Below are 19,693 nucleotides of genomic sequence, written 5' to 3'. Positions count from 1 at the left end.
TTGAACCACCACTCTTGAGTGGAGGCATCCAAAACTAAACAAACCAGTCTGTGCAGGTAGAGGTCCTGTTAGGTAGGGTCAGATCAGTAATGGGGCCACCACAAGGTCTCAGAATCACTCTTGGTTGTTCTTCGGTGGCAATACCCACCGCTCTGCAGCCAAGGACCTGCATGTTCCCCCGTATGTGCCCACAAGCCTAACCTTCACCATCCTCTCCATCTGTGCAATGTTCTTTTCTTACTTGCTTCTCTTTGCTTATTTCTGCTTTCATTCTCAATTTATCAAGGCCTTTGTCCTCTGGTCCTTCCTTCCGTGGTGTTGGTGTCATTGCCAGGAACAGTAAGCCACTCTCTGCCCCTCAATCTGGGCCACTAATTCATCATTAGGTTCTGAGTGAAGCACTGAGCGCTCCAGGATGCTGCATGTTTCTGGGTATTTTTATTCATTCATCTATCTATCTATCTATCTATCTATCTATCTATCTATCTATCTATCTATCGTACTCTCCTGGTTGATCCTTGGACCAGCATCCCATTAGCCAAGAGGGCAGTGGTAAACTGCCTGGGGCTGCTGTTACCTGTGCACTTTGCCCATTGTTTTGCTGATTATCCCAGGATACGTGGGCCCTGTGGTCAGCACCGAGGGCCTCTGAGCAGCCTATGAGCGCAGGAGTTCTAATTCTTGGATGCAGCCTCTCTGAGAGTTTCCTCTGTATTGGAGCAGGGTTCTAAGGACATACAGAGATTTCTTTCCCACCGAAACCACTTGTACAGTCTACTGGGCTTTTTAAACAAAAAAAAATTTTTTTTCTAGTCATGCTGCTATTACTCTGGGTTTTAGCCAGCTTGATAAATAGAGGAAGTTGGATGCATTTCCAGCCTTCCTGATGTCATGGTTTGGGGCAGTCCGCAACTGCGGGAGGTTTCAGTTAATCCTAGCAATTGGTGAGTTTGCTGTTCTTCTCTGAGAAGCTTCTCTGGTCTGTGCCAGGTCTTACATAAGTCGATATGGTTCCTTTTGTGACTTGCCCTTTCCTTTCAATGATGTAAGAAGCCCAAACATTGGCAGTCACTGTGTTTTGTTACTGGAGTGCTGGTGCTGATCCTGATCAGATCCGAGTCCGGCTTAGTTCCTCGTGGAGATGAAGGGTGGTGGACGGGTGGTGGCGATAGCGGCCAGAAGGGATCCAGAGGCTGAGAGATGTGCAGTTCTTTCATTAAGGTTAGGCCTCTGTGCCCATCAGCCATTTTCACATCATTGCTTTTGACATTCTTCTCCACAGCTTGCTCCAGTGGGTTCTTGCTCCCTGGCTGGGAAGCTTGGTTTCTTGGCTCTGAGACCAGAAGTCTTTGTGCTCCCAGTGGGGCCTTTCTAATTGTGTTAGAGCAGGGCCAGGGGAGATGGTGTCCAGCTGAGCAAGTGATGGCATTACCTCCTAGTCAGCCTCCCTCTGAGCTTGATTTATGAGTCCTGTTTGGAGAACCTGGACGGCTTGGCCCAGCCTCCCTCTGTTCTGCTTTTCTTTGCTAGGAGAAACGTAAGTAGTACACTAATACGTGCTGGTGGTCGCTTGGGCTTCGGCCTTCGCCTCATCGCACGCCTCTCTGTGGAGGCTTGGTGGGTTTGCTTCCAGGCTGGTTCGTGTGCACTCACACTTGTCACTATATAAATTAGCATACGTATATATAGCTTCGCTTGTTTCTTAGCATATCCTAGTATATATATTATCAAGAGTTCTATACTATATTCACTTGACTTACATGTATTGACAATCTATGTGTCAGTGCATATAGATCAACTTCATTTTTAGAGCATAACTAATATTCCATAATCTGGATGGGCCATCATTTATTTAGCTATTCATCTACTGATGGATACTTGGGCTTTCTTCCCCCCTCACACAAAGCTGCAATGGCAGTATTTGTTTGTATATTTTTGTGTATGTGTGTCAATACTTCTGTAGGGACGACCTCTGGAATTAGAATTTCTGGATCAAAAGATAATGCACATTTAAACATTCAAAACATAGCTAAACTATTCTCTCAAAGTTCCATCAGTGGCGTATGCAAGAGTTCATTTCCCCACGTGCTCTCCAGCTTTGGGTATTATTAGGCTTTACAATTTTTTCATCCAGTGGGCAAAACCAATTTCACTGTTCCTGGTGCTGTTTTTCTACCTGAAAGTGTTCTGAAAGAGTAAAGAGAGCCTCATGTTGCTTATTAATAAACTGGGTTACCAGAAACCATTTAGCATGCTTTATTGTGGTTATCCATAAGGTTTTGGAAGAGGCAATGTACTTGAGTTGTGAAATTTCATCAAAAACCACTATGTAGAAAATTCTCATTTGCACAAATATGAAGTGAAATCATTTCCATACTCAAGTCACAATCGCTTTGTCTCTTTGTTTGATTTTTTAAATGTTTTTCAGTTGTTAATCCTACGTTCATTCCACATTGAGCATTGGTACATGTGTTTGTAATTTGTTTATCCTAGGACAGGACAGCATGCTTGGCTTTCATTTTTGTCTTCTTTAAACATTGCTTAATGAAGTCTTCCTGACATATTGGGCTTTCTTAAGAACTACTCCTTTTTTTTCCTCTTAAAGAACATATGATCAATAGAAACTCACAGCGACTGCTTATTTCCTCTTTGAGTTCATATTCTGGATCCTCCTTGAGCATTGAACTTCTGTCTTTACAGTCTTTTGACTTAAACCAAGAGTAGGTCAGTTGGTTCCAAGAACACCCTCTAGATTGTTACCTCTTGCAAATCTTGATTTGAAAATCATTATGTCTGTATTTCACATGAGGAGATACCATGGTGTGAAGTGACTGTCATCTTGGAGCTAATAGCTGTACTGATGTTTTGGTTTTGAAGTAAAGCACAATGGAATATTGTGAAAGATACAAGTCAGGTTGTCAACAGTGCTCTCTTCCCTAGGTGGGCACATGATTTCCTTTTCCCAGAGTGCATCTGCCTTGTCCCTCACTCAGGTCATTGCCAGTGCCTCTGCCACCTGCTTTCAACTCTGAGCCAAACTCAGCAATCAATAAAGAGTTATTTATTTAGCCCCTCTGTGGAGAAAGAATTCTGCTTCTGGCTTTGGGGGCACAAGAGACATAAATGATCCAATCCTTGATATCAAGGAGTTGAGGTTCTAGGAAAGTTAAGTCACAAAAACTGAAGAAATAGCTAACAAAGCATGATCTCTAGAAGGGACCACCCCACCTCTGGTCCTGTCACTTCATTGTCCAGTGCCCCTATGATGCGGTTAATGAAACCTGAGACTGCAGAGTAATTCCTGCTATTAAAACATTAACAAGGTCAGCCCCAAACTGGCTTTGGGCTGATCTTCCAGTTTATAATAAGTTCCTGAAAAACATGGTTTACTTCCTCCATTTCTTTTGTAACTCTGCTGCCAAGTTCAAGCCTTGGTAGACAGCAGGGGGTTTGTAGAACCTTAGCTGATGTGCCGACCACGGTATTGAAGTGTTATGGTGCCAAGGCCCAGTTTCCGCTGATCTAATTCTCTTTCTTGCATTTTCAGATTTGTGCAGTTTCTCCATCTTTTCTTCTAAACTTCCTATCAGGTGAGTGAGTCTATTTCTGTATGATAATGTTGTAGAAATGATGAACATGTTTGGGTTTTTTTTTCCTTTCCCCCCTTCATTTCAAACCCTTATCCCCTTAACCACTGTCTTCTTTTTTGTTTGTTTTTTCACTCCTGACTCCCACTTGGAGCCTTCTCTTCTTCAGACCTTTTTCTTTTCCTTGGGAATTCTATTGTTGACCTATTTCTTCTTGGTAATCCAATTGTTTTTGAATAACTTTCAGTGGTGGGTACAGATTTTGAAATTACATGGTGCAGTAAAATCTGGAGAAGAAGAACGATCATTTACATAGAACTCTATGGGATTTTGTTTCACTGTTTTCCCCTTTCCTCTTTCCTGGACTGGCTTCTCTATCTGCAGTAGCACTTCTCATGTTTTGAAATGGACCACTGAATTGTTCTCTCTCTTACCTAAAGTGCTGTGTGCATGCAGCTTCCAAAGGCTCCTCCCAGCCAGATTTCTGCTCCTAACTCCATTCTACATAGAAATTCTGAAGCCACTACTGACTTATACTTCCTGTTTCCTCTGAGGCTCATAAATAGTGATTATTTCTGGGACTTCACTGGTATAAATAATAAAAATCTTGTAACTGATGCAAATATTTATTATAATTAATTTAAATTATAATCATCCTATTATAATTTAGATGATAAATAATGCACATAGTTATAATAAATGCTATAAAGTGACTGTTAGAAACAAGGTTAGAATACCAGAGCAGAGTCACACAGCTAGTAAACGGCCAAGCTGGGACTTGAAGCAGGAAAAAGCAAGGGAGGACACAGAAGACTGGTGAGTGGTTTGCTTTCCTTAGTACCTCACTTCCTCTCAAATGTGATCTCCTGAGGGTTCAAACTGTGTGCTTCTGCCCCATCCCTGCTTCCATCCCCTCAGGGCAGATCAACACCTTGAGGATGCTTTTAAGAAGTCTCCTATTTCTCTACATATTGATAGAATTATTGTGCAGGAAGAGATTCCAGACGAAATAAATTTTAAAAATCTGTTTTGAGTGCCTACTGTGGGTGGAGTTGCATGCTGTGGAGGTTGGGGTGAGGTGGAGACCAACTCTGTATAGGAGAGGATATTATTTTCTGGTGCTTTGTTTTTAGGCCAAGCTGAGTCTCATGGGCTATGAAGAGAAAGTGTCTTTAAAGTTAAAAAAAAAAAAATCACCATTTATTTGGCCACATCAATGACCAGTGAATCTAAGTAGTGGCTGTAAGCTCCCAAGGGAGGATAGATAGGTCTTTTTTTTTCCCTCCCCACCCTCAACCCCTTTTCTCCTTTGGTAGCCAAAAGTTTGTTTTCTATGTCTGTGAATCTGTTCTGTTTTGTAAATAAGTTCATTTGTATCATTTTTTTAGATTCCCCATATAAGTGATATCATAAGATATTTGTATTTTTCTTTCTGAATTAGTTCACTTAGCATGATAATCCTTAGGTCCATCCATGTTGCTGCAGATGGCATTATTTGATTCTTTTTTATGGCTGAGTAATATTCCATTGTATATATAGCACTTTCTCCAGTCATCTGTCGATGGACATGTAGGTTGCTTCCATGTCTTGGCTGTTGTATACAGTGCTGCTATGAACATTGAGGTGCGTGTATCTTTTCAAAGTAAGAGTTTTCTCTGGATATATGCCCAGGAGTGGGATTGCTGGATCATATGGTAAGTCTATTTTTAGCTTTTAAGGAAACTCCATACTGTTCTCCATAGTGGCTGCGCCAGTTTACTTTCCTACCAACGGTGTGGGAGGGTTCCCTTTACTCCACACCCTCTCCAGCATTTACTGTTTGTAGACTGTTTGATGATGGCAATATCTGTCTTATTTATAATAGTCTCTTGAGTCCATAGCGTAGTACCTTGTATATAATAGAACCTCAATAAATATTTATAAACTAGATGAATGAATGCAAGAAATAATATGAAATCTATTTACCTTTAGTACTGGAGCAAACTGTAAAACTGTTTTCTAATTATGCTTGTAATAATTGCTAACACTTCTTGTCTATACTAAGACCTTCATTATCTTACATCATTTCATCCCTACAGAATCCTGTGAGGTAGATCCTATTGTTACCTCCATTTTTTCAGATGAAAAATTTAGGTCCAGAGAGGTTAAGGAACAGACCAAGGTTACAGGGTAGGTGGTGGAGCTGGGATTTGAAGGCAGGCAGATGACCTCCCATGCATGCTCTTGTACTCTGCTATTCTGTCTGTGTGTTGAACATACTTACTGTGAGTCTTAGGGGAGCAGCCTGAGGAGTGAAGGGAGAGAGAGAAAGTGGGCTTTCGCTTTGCCTTGGGTAATTCACACATGGGTAATCAAGAGGATGGATGGTAGATTGCAGGTGGGACAGTGGAGAAATTTGGAGATGAGTAAGGGGGTTGAAAAATATTAACACCTTTGACAAGGTTTTGTATTTGTTTACTTTAAGTGCATAATTTATTTCTAATCTTACATATCTGATATTGATCCACTTGTTTTAGTGAATAAAGCTTCCTTTTTTCCCCTGATTAGACAGCACTTGATGTCTAATAAGAAAGTCATTTTACCCTGTGAAGACCAAGCAAATCATTTTCCTGTCATTTGCTTCTAGAGACGTGAAAGCTTCATATTACCATCGTGCTGTATAGTTCACCATTGACTTGACTTTGTGCTATGACAAATGATACCCAAAGCTGCCGTTTTGAAGTTCATATTCAGCACTTAACAGTCAACTCAGTTTCTGTCCTCTTGAGGACATGGGTTTTTTTTGGTTTTTGGGGGGTTTTTTTTGAATTCAGGATGCCCATTTCTCCTACTGCAGCGTTGCAGGCTGGCTTTAGTTCTTGGTGACTTTATCTTCAAAAAAATTTTGTTGCTGAAGTTTGGAATGGTTCCTTTTGTCCTATATTTATTCACATTACCCCAGTTTACCAGATTTGAAATTGCTGCTAGAGATTTTTGTGAGCATTCCAGAGAATTCTGCAAATAGTCTCATTTGATTTATAAACGGGTAAAAATGGGAGGCCTTTCCTTGTCAGGTTTTGGCAGCAGGGTCTCCTAGCCTGGTGAGAATGACTTAGGCTGTGCTCTTTTTCTCTGTTCTTTGAGGTTTTGTGAGGTTGGAATTCCCGTGAAAACATCTGGGCCTGGAGTGTTCTTTGTCGGGAAAATTTTAAGACTTTTAATGGTCATATGTCTATTTAGGTTTATTATTTCTTTTTGATTCCTTCTTGGTAAGTTATATTTTCTTCCCTAGGGATTTGCCCATTTTCGTCTAGATTCTTTAAATTATTGAATAAAGTTGTCCTAAGATCATTTTATCTTTTATGTTTATACCGTTTTCAGTTATGCTGCTTTTTAAATTTTTCCTGTTGGTTACTTGCTTACACTCGTTCTCTCTTTCCCCCCTCCCACCTCCCCCCCTTTTAATTTTGCCAGAATTATCTTTCTAAGGAACAGCCTTCACTTTGTTAATAACCTTTATTTTATGTCTTTTATGCCATTATTTTATGCTTTTATTTTTATTATTTCCTTTCTTTTCCTTCTTTGGGTTTATTTTGTGTGTAGGGTGGTTTCCAAATGGGAGATGGATGGGTCACCCTGGACAGTGAAGGTTAATGTTTAAGTTTTTCAAACTTCTTGAGGAGCTTAACTTATTAATTTTAAGCCTTTCTCTTTTTAAAATATGTACATTTAAAATGTAAATTGCACTCTAAAGATCTTTAGCTCTATCCCATATGTTTTGATATGTAATGTTTTTATTATTGATCCAGTCAGATATTTTCTAATATATGTTATGACTTCTTGACCCCAAAATATTTATTAGATAACAGTTTAACTTTTTATTATAGCTTAATTGTGTTGTGGTCAGAGAACATGTTCCTTTTCTTTTTTCTAAATCTGTAAAATGTTTTTGAGACTTCTTTTATGGCCTGGTTGGCTTTCAAAAATATTCTATGTATAATTGAAAAGGTTATGTATTCTGGAGGGTTCATAGGTGGTCTTTAAGTCAGGTCGGTTAAATGTGTCATTCAAATATTCTATATCCTTAGTGACTTTCTTTGAATTTTATCAATTGCTGATAGAGATGTGAATATCTCTCAGTGTGATTGTGAATTTGTTCTGTTTCTACTTATATTCTGTCGAAAACACTGCTTTGTGTATTTTGAGACTATATTATTAGTTGCATTCTATTAGTTGCATGTAAATTTGTTTAGTCTTCCTATTGAACCTTTTATGAATGAACCATTTTATTTATAGGTAATGCTTTTTGCTTTAAAGTATAATTTGTCTGATATTAGTGGAAACATACTAATTTTCTTTTCATTGTATTAGCATTGCATATCTTTTCTATCTTTTTACTTTCAAACTTTCTGTATCATTATGTTCTAGTTGTATCCATAGAAGTAGCATATAGTTGCATTTTGTGTTATTTTTCAGTCTGAAAATCTTTGCCTTTTAATTGAATCATTTAGTTCATTTATATTTAATGAATCATTGATTTGTATGTGTGTTTAAATTCACCATCCTCTTTTTCTTCTCACCATTTTTTGTTTCTTTTTCTCCTCTTTCTTGCCTTCTTTCAGAATGACTTAAGTATTCTAAAAACCATTTTCCCTGCTCTACTAGTTAAAGAATTATATACCCTACTTCTATTTTTTTCAGTAGCTGCTATAGAAATTACAGCATCTACTCAGCTTTTCAATGTCTGAAGATAGTCAATACCTTTAGTCTCATCTAGGATAATATAAGGACCTTGGAAGACTTTAATTTTTTAATTTCATTTTTTCATCTCCTAGTTGATACATTCAATGTAGTTGCCACGTTTTGTTTGTTTTTGGGGGGAGGTGGCGGTAATGAGGTTTATTTATTTATTTATTTTTAATGGAGGTACTGAGGATTGAACCCAGGAACTCATACATGCTAGGCATGCACTCTACCGCTGAGCTATACCCCACCCCTTAGTTGCCATATTTTTATTCTATCATGTTTCACTTATCCTTGCAAGAAATTATTAATGTTTTGTATAGTCAAAGTTCATTTGGATTTATCAGTATATAGTGCCACACTTAGCTCTGGGTAACTGGGACCTCTGGCCTGTGTCTCTTGCCTTAGATATCCCCTCTCTGGCCCTTCCCTAGTCATACCTCTCTCCAAAGGATGAGAACTTTTTGATACAAAGAAGGCATGCCCATGTTGAGCCTGCTTCCCTCCTCCCCAACCCTTGCTTCTAGATCATGCTCTGGTAACCCAGGAGTCTGGAATTCTCTGTCCAAACATTTTGTGCCTATTTTCAGGACCTGAGCAGTCCTCTTCCTCAGGCTAAGCCATGTTGCAGGTGTACATACCTCTAGACCTAAGGGATGACCAAGGGTAGCTGCTTGAAGGAGAGAGGGGGGTTTGGATCTGTGGACTAGGGTGTCTACATCCATGTGCACAAAGCTTCTTATAGTTTGAGATAGAGCCTTTAGTGAAGAATAAAGGCAAACTGGACCTACTTTCTAATTCTTGACCAGTAAATTACAAATGTTAGGGATGGGTCTGGTCACATACAGACCACTTTCTTTGTTCTTCATTCCTTATTGGATCTTAGATCTTACATCTTTTGCCTGAATCTATCTTTTAGGATTTATTTCAGTGAGGATTTGCAAGTAGTAAACAATATCACAGTTTTTGTTTGCCTTCTGGTTTCCATTGTTGCTTCTGAGAAGATAGCTGCCAACCTAACAGATGTTCCTTTGAAGGTTAACTCTTGTTTTCTCTGGCTACTTTCAAGTTTTTTCTCTGTGTCTTTGGTTTTCTTCAGTTTCACTATTTTGTGTCTAGGTGTAAATCTCTTTTTTTCTTATGGAGGTTCTTTGGGCTTCTTGGATCTGTGGATAGGTTTTTCTGTTTTCGTTTTTACCAGTTTGGGGTCATTCAGTCATTATAATTTCAAACATTGACTCTTCCTCATTCTCTCCTTTTGAATTTTGTTTAAGTGTATGTTAGATCTTGTATTTCTTTTCTCCACATCTCTGAACCGTACTTTTGTACTTTGTATTCACAAATGGAGCTCAAGTTTGCTTCATTAGGCCCATACCCTCAGGCATCAGTGGCTCCTTCGCTTATATTACTTCCCTCAGTTCCTGCTTTAGCTTCACCTTTGGCCTGGTGATTCTTTTCTATATTGTCATCAGTATGATATATTTAAGAAAATGCTTTTAATATTTTATTCATGATTTTTAATTGTCTTCAGCAGAAGGTTTGACCTAAATAACCTAACCCAACATATTCTTGAAACACTGAAGAAAAGTTTTTAGAGATATTTTCTATATCAGGATCTTTTAGTAGAGTTCAAATTGAAATTTGATTATACTTTTACAAATCGTTTCCTATTTAAAGTAGTTATATATGTAACCAGAGACTCTTAAAAAAAAAACCAAAAAAACCCTAAGATTCTGACTTCTTTGACAGTTGATTGATCAAAGTCAATTGCTTTTTCACTTTTAGGTTCTTACTTTATCCATACTGAGAACCTCTTCAGTACCGCCCTTTAATATTTCCCCTTGTACTGGTCTTATTAGCCAACACTGATGACTCAATGTAAGTATCTCAAAGGCATAAAGTTTTCTAGAAGATTTAGGGAATCTCTTGTTACTCAGGTCAAAAATACTGATCATTGCATGCATTATAGCAGCCATGGTGTAATCAGATTACACTAGTTAACCTGTGGTAGCAGATAATGACCCTCATCCTTGCCTGCTCTACAGTGGTATTATTTCCCTCCTTTTTAACCATACTTCTCTTTAACTATTCTGTATCTAGATAAGTTAGATTTATTGCCATTCAAGTTTGCACTGATGACATGCATTTTTAAAAATACGATACTTACACTATTTAATGAAATTGAAGAGATCTAGAACAATTTCTTGAAGTGGCATAGTCAGGGCCATGGCAGTCAGTCATGTGGCTTATGTACTGTTCAACCCTAGGGGTTGCCATTTACATCAGAGTCTGCAAGCATAGGAGATGAATCTGGGATAATCTTTAGTGAGTGGTTATCTAGTGTCAAGGTCTAGCTTTTACTGTTTAAATGCTAGCACATAGTTTTCTTTGCAGTTGATGTTATCTCCCCAGCCATCCTTAGCACCTTGATATTTTGCTAAGAACCAGTGGCTATTAAAGTCATCTTTGTTGATGACCTACATGGCATTGAACTAATCCAATTTGCACCAGAAGATGAAGAGAAGTTCCAGCTGAAAAAGATAAAAATGACTTTTATATATAATGAATAAGGGTTTCAAAATCCACAGATTTTGCTCTTTGATCAGTGACCCCAGTAATCTCATGACCTAGCACAATGTTCTCTAGCTTATGTAGAAGGCAGTAGGAGCTGCACTATTTTAAGTATATCATAAAACGTCTTCTCTTATTAGGAAATATATGTTCAGCTTTGAAGATACATATTCCAGGCTTGACAATGGAAAGCAGTCTTTTCAGTGGTGCCAGGTCTGTAGTAAGTTCTTCCTGATCCATATTCTCTTTTCAAGCTACTTACTGTAATCACCCTTCATTCTGGCCTTTCCTGCTGTCATCTCAGGGTTGAGTACAAGCTCTCTTCAGCAGAAAGGCATGGTTTATTTTGATCAGAGGCCTAAGTCACAGCACATATTAATCGGTCACTGTGCACCATGACTAATTTAACTTTGACCATATCTTATATACCACTCAGGCCTCGCCCTAGGGAGTTGGCAAAGCTCAAGAATGAGTTTGCAGAAATTTTGAAGATTCTATAATAGCATTTTGAGTTGGTTGATTCATTTCACCTGATGGACTCAAAACAGTTTACTTCCAAGGAGATAAATTCTCAGGAGGCCAGCATTGTGGCCTGGTAGAAAGAGTAGGAGTCCCATCAAACAGCCAAATGATCATGACCCATCCCCAAGAGTATGCTGGACCTCTTTCTCTAGCTGTAGAATGAGGGTCTGAGGCTAGGTAAATTCTGAATTCCTTTCCAGAAACAAACTGCTCTGATACTCTTTCCAGAACTAAAATTACATACTTATGCAGTTAATCTTCTAAGTCAGCTCTATGAATTCCAGGTAGCATCAAATCTAAGGCATCATTTGTATAGGAGAGTTTTTTTTGTAGAGGTTTGGTTCACTAAATGTAGCTTTAAAAAGATAAAAAAAAAAAGCGAATGCTTTTCTAGGGAGAGCTGAGTGCTGAAATTAAAAATAGAATAATTGTTAAACTTTCATATGAAAAATTTTATGACATACATGTAAGTGTATAATTCAGTGAATTTCAGGATTTCAGAAACTGAGCACAGCCATGTAACCAGCACACAGAATATTACCTGAACCTCAGAAGCCCCCTTGTGCCCACTTCTAATTACTACATCTTCTCCCCTGTTCCAAGGATCATCACTCTCCATCGATTAGTTGTGCCTGCTTTTGTTCCTCATACTAATGGAATCATGTACAGTATGCACACCTTTATGTCTGGCTCCTTTATCTAACATTGTATTTCTGAGATGCATCAATATTATTGCGTGTAGCTGTACCGGATAAATTTTCCTCCAGAGAGACATTGCTATATCTTTGCACGACTGCATTAACATTATCATTTGAATGACTCATTTGGGAGGGTCACTAATATGCCATTATGAACAGAGAGAGGACAAAAGTGCTGAAAAGGAGCGACAAACCAGAGGCATTTTACAATTTATTAACATAGCGTGTTATTAATATATAAATAATTGACAATATTGATTTTTAAAATATAAGCCCTCTTTGGAAGGAGAAGGATTCACCTCCTGGTCTAAGATGTTATCATGCTGTGTCCAAGGAAAGAATCACCCCCCTGGTACTGGCGATGGCTATTAAATTACAGCAGGTTTTTTTTTTTTTTTTCTGGCATTCTTTTTTATTGAAGTATAGTCAGTTTGCAATGTTGTGTCAATTTTTGGTATACAGCATAATGTTTCATTCATACATATACATACATGTATTCCTTTTCAGATTCTTTTTCATTATAGGTTACTACAGGATATTGAATATAGTCAGGATTCTTAAAGATTGCCAGTTTTCCCTTGAGACTGAGAAATCGTGATTCATTCCCATCTTCCCATGTCCTCATCCCTGTAATCCCTACAGTATCTTACCCTGCACGTCCAAGGTGCAAAATAGGTATTTGTTGACTGACTGGAGAGTACAGCTCGCATTCACAGTGCCAGGATCTGTTGTTTACTCACCGCAGCCATAGTCTCAGGCCGATGCTGTTATCACAATCAGCTAGATGGGGAATCTTGCCCATTGGAAATAACTTGCCCCAAGTCACTCAGACATTGTGTGGCTGAGCCAGGACCTTTGACCTCATGCCCCTTAGTCTTCACCCTGGTGCCTGCGCACTGTCTTGGGCTGGGATGACGGAAGCTGCAGTGGTGGCCGGGTTCATAGTGCCCTGTGGTCAGGAGCCCTGCCAGCTGAGCACACACAGCCTGGTCTATCCCAGATGCTTCCCCAGTGGCCATGTAGAGGGAGCCTGCTCAGTGGGTTCTCACTGCACCCCTGCTTGTGCCTGAGTCTGTGGGTGGGTTGTAATTTCCTGGCTGGCTTCTTCCTCCCTCAGCATCCCACACCAGCACCTGCTGCTGGTGCTGACTGCTTGTCATGAGGTTCTGTTGGCCAACTCCTCCTCTATGGAAGGACTGGACACAGCCTGAGCATTTGCGGCTTTCTCTGTGTGCCGGGCTCCTCCCGGGCCCTACTCCACCTCCATCACATGGATTTCATCTAGTTACCACCTATTCAACCCTCATATCTCATCTGCTCTGTGTTGGTCCTCAATGAATATTTGTTGGAATAAATGAATACATGAATTAATAAATGAGACTGTGAAACTCCGTTCTGATATAAACTTTGCTTTTTAAAAAATATTGACTAAAAATGCAAGCGATGATAATGAATCAACATGTAATAAAGAGGAAGTGCAATGTACCCATCCTTTTACAGTATAAGACATAAATAGGGGTAGATTATTTATAAGATTCTGTGACCTCTTCTGATTCTTAGCATAGTATTTAACTAGCCTTTATATAGTGATAATACTTATATATGCAGTGTTTTGTGTTTTTAAATTCTTCTCTTGATATTTTGCATGTGTTGAAGTTTTCCGTAAATCCACATGGACTACCTTGCTTATCATTTTTATTAGAATATAATATTCCATGGGGTGGTCCTCCCATGATAAACATGGGTTTCGCTTTTGGTAGCCAGTGCCCACCTGATACTGCCAATTCTCTGGAGCTAGGGTAATTTGAAGGCAGCAGGATTGCAGGTTGCCTTGGTTGAGGAACTGACCTTTTGGGCATTGCTGTGTCATGATTATGGCAAGCTGTGATGATGTGTTTTCTCCTTATTTTATTCCAGGATGTTTTTCTCTGGCGGGCAGTGTGGCCATGTTGGCAGACCTGAAGAACTTTTACTGACGTTTAAGATATTCCTTGTCATCATTTGTCTTCATGTTGTTCTGGTTACATCCCTGGAAGGTAAGGTGCTCGTTTTCTTTCATCTTTTTTTTTTTTTTCTGTTTTACCTGTGTGTGTGTGTGTGTGTGTGTTTATTTAGGTTTTTTTTTTACTGTGGTAAAATAAACATAACATAAAACTTACCATTTTAACCATTTTTAAGTATATAATTCACTGGCACTAAACGTATTCACAATTTGTGCAATCATCACCACTATCCATTTCCAGACCATTTTCATCATCTCAAATAGGTACTTCGTACCCATTAAACAATAACTCCCCTCCCTCCCATCCCGCCTAACCTCTATTTTATCTCTATGATTTTGCCTGTTTTAGGTATCTCATATAAGTATAAGGAATCATGCAATATTATCCTTTTGTGTCTGGGCTTATTTCCCTTAGCATAATGTTTCTAAGGTTATCCATATTGTAGTATGTATCAGAACTTCATTCCTTTTTAAGTCTGAGTAATGCTCCATTGTATGTACAGGCCACATTTTGTTTATCTGTTCCTTGTCATTGGATATTTGGGTTATTTCCACCTTTGGGCTATTATAAATAATGCTACTGTGAACATTGGTGTACAAGCATCCGTTTGAGTCCCTGCTTTCAATTCTTTGGGGTATATATATACCTAGGAGGAGAATTGCTGACTCATATGGTAATTCTATATTTAACTTTTTGAGGAACTGCCAAACTGTTTCCCACAGTGGCTGCACCATTTTACATTCTTACCAGCAAGGCACGAGGATTCCAGTTTCTTTATATCCTCACCAACACTTGTTATTTTCTGTTGTTTTGATAATGGGTGTGAAATGGTATCTCATTGTGATTTTTATTTGCATTTCCTTAATGATTAGTGATGTTGAACATCTTTTCATGTGCTTATTAGTCATTTGTATATCTACTCGAATCTTTGGCCCATTTTTGAATTGGGTTGTTTGAGGGTGGGTTGTTTGGTTTGGTTTGGTTTGGTTTGGTGTTGAGTTTTAGGAGTTCTTTGTATAATTCACTATTTTAATAGTGTCCTTTGATGTATAGAAGTTTTACATTTTGATGAAGTCCAATTTATCTATTTTACTTTATTGCCTGTGCTTTGGCTCTCATATCCAAGAAATGTCACGAAGACTTTCCCCTATTTTTCTCCTAAAAGTTTTATAGTTTCAGCTCTTATGTTTAGGTCCTTTGATCCATTTTGAGTTCACTTTTGTATACGTTGTAAAGTAAGGATCTAGCTTCATTCTGTTGCATATGGACATCCAGTTTTCCCAGCACCATTTGTTGAAAAGACTGTCTTTTCCCCGTTGAATGGTTTTGGCACCTTCGACAAAAATCAGTTGACCATATCTATGTGAGGGTCTATTTCTGGTCCTTATTTGTTTTTGTAAGTACCTACTTGAAGGCACTTATGCATGGAAATTTAAGGGAAGTAGAGAATCACCCTAATGAAGCAGCATGGTTTTCAGAAAAAAAGAATCTTTAGAAGCTTATGAAACAAGGAGAAAAGGTACCCGAGGAAGGCCGTAAAAAGGTCACAAATCCCAGGGCTGCGATGTCTGCGTACATTTGCCCCAAAAATACAGTGCTGTGGGAATATCAAGAATCATTATTTAAGAAGACATTATTAAGGACACACAGAGAAATACCTTTCTCATTTGGAAGAAAGTTGCAGGGCCAAGGAATCTTTGTTGGATAAAGCAAATATCTCCTAGCAGCAAACAACAACATAAACACAACACACACACACACACACACACACACACGCACCCAAACTAAATGGAAAACTTCCCAACAGACTAAAACACAATTGACAATCCTTCAAAAGTAGGCACTGGGGCATATTGTCAAGAAGCCACCATACTTTACGAAAAGAAATGACAAGAGCTAAATCTGCATTGACTGCATTGACTGTGTACAATGTGCTGGGCCCCTCAGTGCTTTATACACATCCATTCTCCTGAGCTCTCAACCACATCTATTAAAGGGAGATCCTCATCTTAGCACCATTTCCCAGATAAGAAACTGAGGCTCAGAGGGATAAGTAACTTGCTCAAGGGAGTGGTCCAGCTGGGAATGGTGCCCACCCCTGAGTTTTTTGCTCATAACCACAAAACCAGAATTCTCAAGCTTGAATGTACATTGGAATCACCTAGAAGGCTTGTTAGGGCATGGATTCCTGGGTCCTTCCCTCAGAGTTTTTGACTTAGTAGGTCTGGGGCAGGACCTGAGACATGATGGTTCTAACAAGCTCCCAGGTGATGTTGATGTGACTGGTTCACAGATGATACTTGGAGAAACACTGAGTATACAACCGGCAGGAGACATAAGTAGGGAGAGAGAACGCCAGATCTATATCGTGGGATACAAACTCTGTTACAGCCATGTGACGTTTGTGTAAACTGTGCTCGCATACATCATCTCCTCGGGGCATTAAAACATCGCTGTGGAATTGTCAGGGCAAAAATCAAATATCCCTACTTTACTGATGAGTAAATGTCCCCAGGGACATTATTGGTTAGGAAGCGGCGGAGCCAGGCTAGATACTAGATCTTTGGTCTCACGTTTCAGTGCTTTTTCCACCACAGGGTAGATGAGGAAGGAAAATGGAACACAAGGGGAAAAAAATCATCAAAACGAAAGCTGCTTGGTAGAAATAAGTCTTTTGGAAAAACTATATTTAAAAGTGATGCAAACGTGGCAGGTCAACAGGAGAGTTCATGGCTCTGAAACCAACCAGAGTAGGGAAAACCTGAGTGGATGCTGAGGTCGCTGAATGCATTTCTTGCTCTGGCTCGCCGATGAATTGATTTCTGAGGCAGAGGTTCTCACGATGTGGCCTCAGACCAGCAGCATCAGCATCACCTGGGAGCAGTCTAGAAGTACAGGTTCTCAGGCCCTGCCTAGAGAATCGGAAACTCTGAGGGTAGGGCCCAGCAGTCTGTATTTTAACCAGCCCTCCAGGTGATGTCAGTACATGCCCAGGCGTGGAAACACGATCTTAAAGAATTGACTGAAACATTACTGCTGGCTGAGTGATATAGGAGAAAAGTGGTGAGATCTAGGGAGAGAGCCCTCCGCATGCCTGCCATCTACTATTTGGATGATCTTGATTTGCCACTAGACCAATATGAGCCTCTATTTCCTCATCTTCAAAATTAGTATAGTCGTGAGCTCCCCTAGTGGGCTTTTATAAGGCTCAGTATATGTGAAAAAGAAAAAACTCTGTAAAGGTGGAGGTTTTTCCTTTTCTTTTTTCCCCCAGCTTTATTGACATATAACATTGTGTATGCAAAGGTTTTTTTGAATGAAGTGTTTGGGGCTGGAAAGGGCTAAATAGGAGTTCATTATTGTCTTTCAGAACACCCACTAAGAGTATTCATGCATGTTATTTAATAATCACTTTGATAATATTTACCTTGTGCCAGCCACTGTTCTGAACCTTTATAAAAGGCTAACTCATTTAAAGTTCACTCAATAACCCTTTGAAGTAGGCACTGGTATTAGCTCCATTTTACAGACAAGGAAACTGAGGCACAGAAAAGGAGTAACGCCCTAGGTTAAACATTTTGGTCGCAGAGCTGCAGTTCAAACTCAGGCCATCTAACCCAAAGTTTGTGTGTTTGCCCACTGAGCTGTCCTGTCTGTAAGCATTCTTAACCTCTCTGCTACACCAGGCTCAGTTGTTTGGTGATTGTGCTTGGTAGGTTAAAAATAAAGGTGGAATCCACTGAATGTTGGACTAGATCATCCACATGCTTTATAGGCACCATCTCCCTGAACAACTTTGGACTGAAGCAGCTTCTCTTCAGTTCAGGCTGTCTTAGATCTGGTCTTTGATGAAGGCCAAGGGGACTGATCCACTACTTCTACGCTAGATAATCAGTTGTGTGGTAACGAGTGCCTACTGTGCGCCCAGCATTACCGGCTGCTGAGAGAACATCATCTCTGACTCCAGAGAATTTACACTCTAGTTGGAGGGACGTGACCATGACACATGAGAACAATACAAACTATAACTAAATCCTAGAGTGTGAGTCAGGGCTATAGGGCTCTAACATATGTGGCCAAATTGTGGATTAGTCTAGTTAAATGTTAAGCCACCTGTAGTAGGTGCTATTGGTGCTCTGCCCATCTCCCTGTGGCCCGCCCCAAAAGGGTCATCTACAGACAGATCCTCTGCCTGCTGATGGCTCCTATGTCTCTCTGACTGAGAGTGATCTGTGCCCATGGGCCATGCTTGGCCTGTGCATGGAACAAGCTGGAGTTCCAGCTAGAGTGCCAGGGAGTTAACACCCCAAAACAGTGAGGAATGTGAGTTGGTGTTTACCTATGCCAGCTTCCTTGTCCCGTGGCGGGACAATGCTGAGGTGTGTTCTATACACCAAGTAGATTGTTGGATGGAGCCCCAGTTGCCCGTAGTAGCCACGTGCTCATTAATGTACCCATTGTTGACTTTACTACCTTCCCTACCTCATTTACTCCCTCCATCTGCTTCCTGGGGTCATCCTTGTTTGGGAACACACTCATCTTCCAAGGTCCAGCCAAATATTACTAGCTCTATAAAACCTTTCCTGACCACTTCAGAAGAATTCATCTCTTTCCCCAGTGCTCACTTTTCTCTTTATCTTTTTATACTTATTTTGTAGATGTACTCCATTTGCATCACAAGTCCTTTCAGTGCACTATGAGGGGCGGGTGAGAAGGGAGGATGAAAGCTTGATAAGGTGGGTGGGAAACTAATGGGATGGAAACTACTGAGTCCTGAGGGCCCGCTCTGGGGCAGGCCCTTCTAGGTGCTTTATGTATATCATCGCTTTTAACCCTCACAAAAACTCTTTATGGTAGATGCCATCAGTCTCAGTTTGCAGATGAAGAAACTGAGTGTCAGAGAGATTAAGTCCTTTGCCCAGAGTCACACAGCTCGGAGGATTCCCCATCGCAGTCAGTAGCCTGTTCTGTTCATACGGTACCAGGTTGCTCAGTAAGTGTGTGAAGACTGCATGAACATGTTGCTGAGACATGAGAAGAAGATGGAGAGGGAGCCTGAGGTAGACCACCGGGGAGCAGCTGTTCCCCCCAGCTCTGGTGGATGTGAACTGCAAACACAGTAGCTTCACCCTGAAAACCTGAGAGATAACTCGGCTCTTGACAGCGAGGAGAGATAGATATTGACACTCTTTTGTTAAGCCACTGGTCAACAGAGAGAAGCCTTAGACCTTTAACACTTCCAGTTGTGTAACTTGGTGATGTTTGAGAGTCATTCTTGGTCTACCAGAAGCCCAAATGAGCTTTGGCAGGTAACTATACTTGACTCCAGCCTCTAGTTCTTTTGGGCTGTGCCAATCCTTTTTTCTTTTCTTTCTTTGTTTTTTTTTTTTCTGTCTTCCAAGGAGGTCTTCTTTTAGGTACAACTATTTTCCAGAGGATGAGATGACGTAATAGTGGAAGATGGTTATAATTTCATTCTTGCAGAGTTGTCTTCCCCATTTGGAAACAATTACACATTTGAGCCAGTTTGGTGATCTCATGAGCTATAATCCCAACTTACTCTCTTTCTGGGTTGGGTCTAGATCTTTCT

The 19,693-nt window shown here is 39.9% G+C and overlaps 1 protein-coding gene across 1 annotated transcript in view; it reads left to right on the top strand.

Moving 5' to 3' along the window:
• Window positions 1-19,693, top strand: part of ADGRG2 (adhesion G protein-coupled receptor G2) — a 113,701-nt gene that overhangs the window by 37,165 nt on the left and 56,843 nt on the right. The window contains exons 2-3 of the mRNA XM_072956393.1: window positions 3,548-3,590; window positions 14,018-14,136. Coding sequence (XP_072812494.1) covers window positions 14,019-14,136 — 118 coding nt within the window. The 5' untranslated portion in view covers window positions 3,548-3,590; window position 14,018. The remainder of the gene's footprint in view (window positions 1-3,547; window positions 3,591-14,017; window positions 14,137-19,693) is intronic.

Source organism: Vicugna pacos, chromosome X (assembly GCF_048564905.1).
Source record: "Vicugna pacos chromosome X, VicPac4, whole genome shotgun sequence".
In the NCBI taxonomy this organism is placed as follows: domain Eukaryota; kingdom Metazoa; phylum Chordata; class Mammalia; order Artiodactyla; family Camelidae; genus Vicugna; species Vicugna pacos.
Note: the sequence above shows the minus strand (reverse complement) of the source record. Positions and strands in the feature narration are given on the sequence as shown.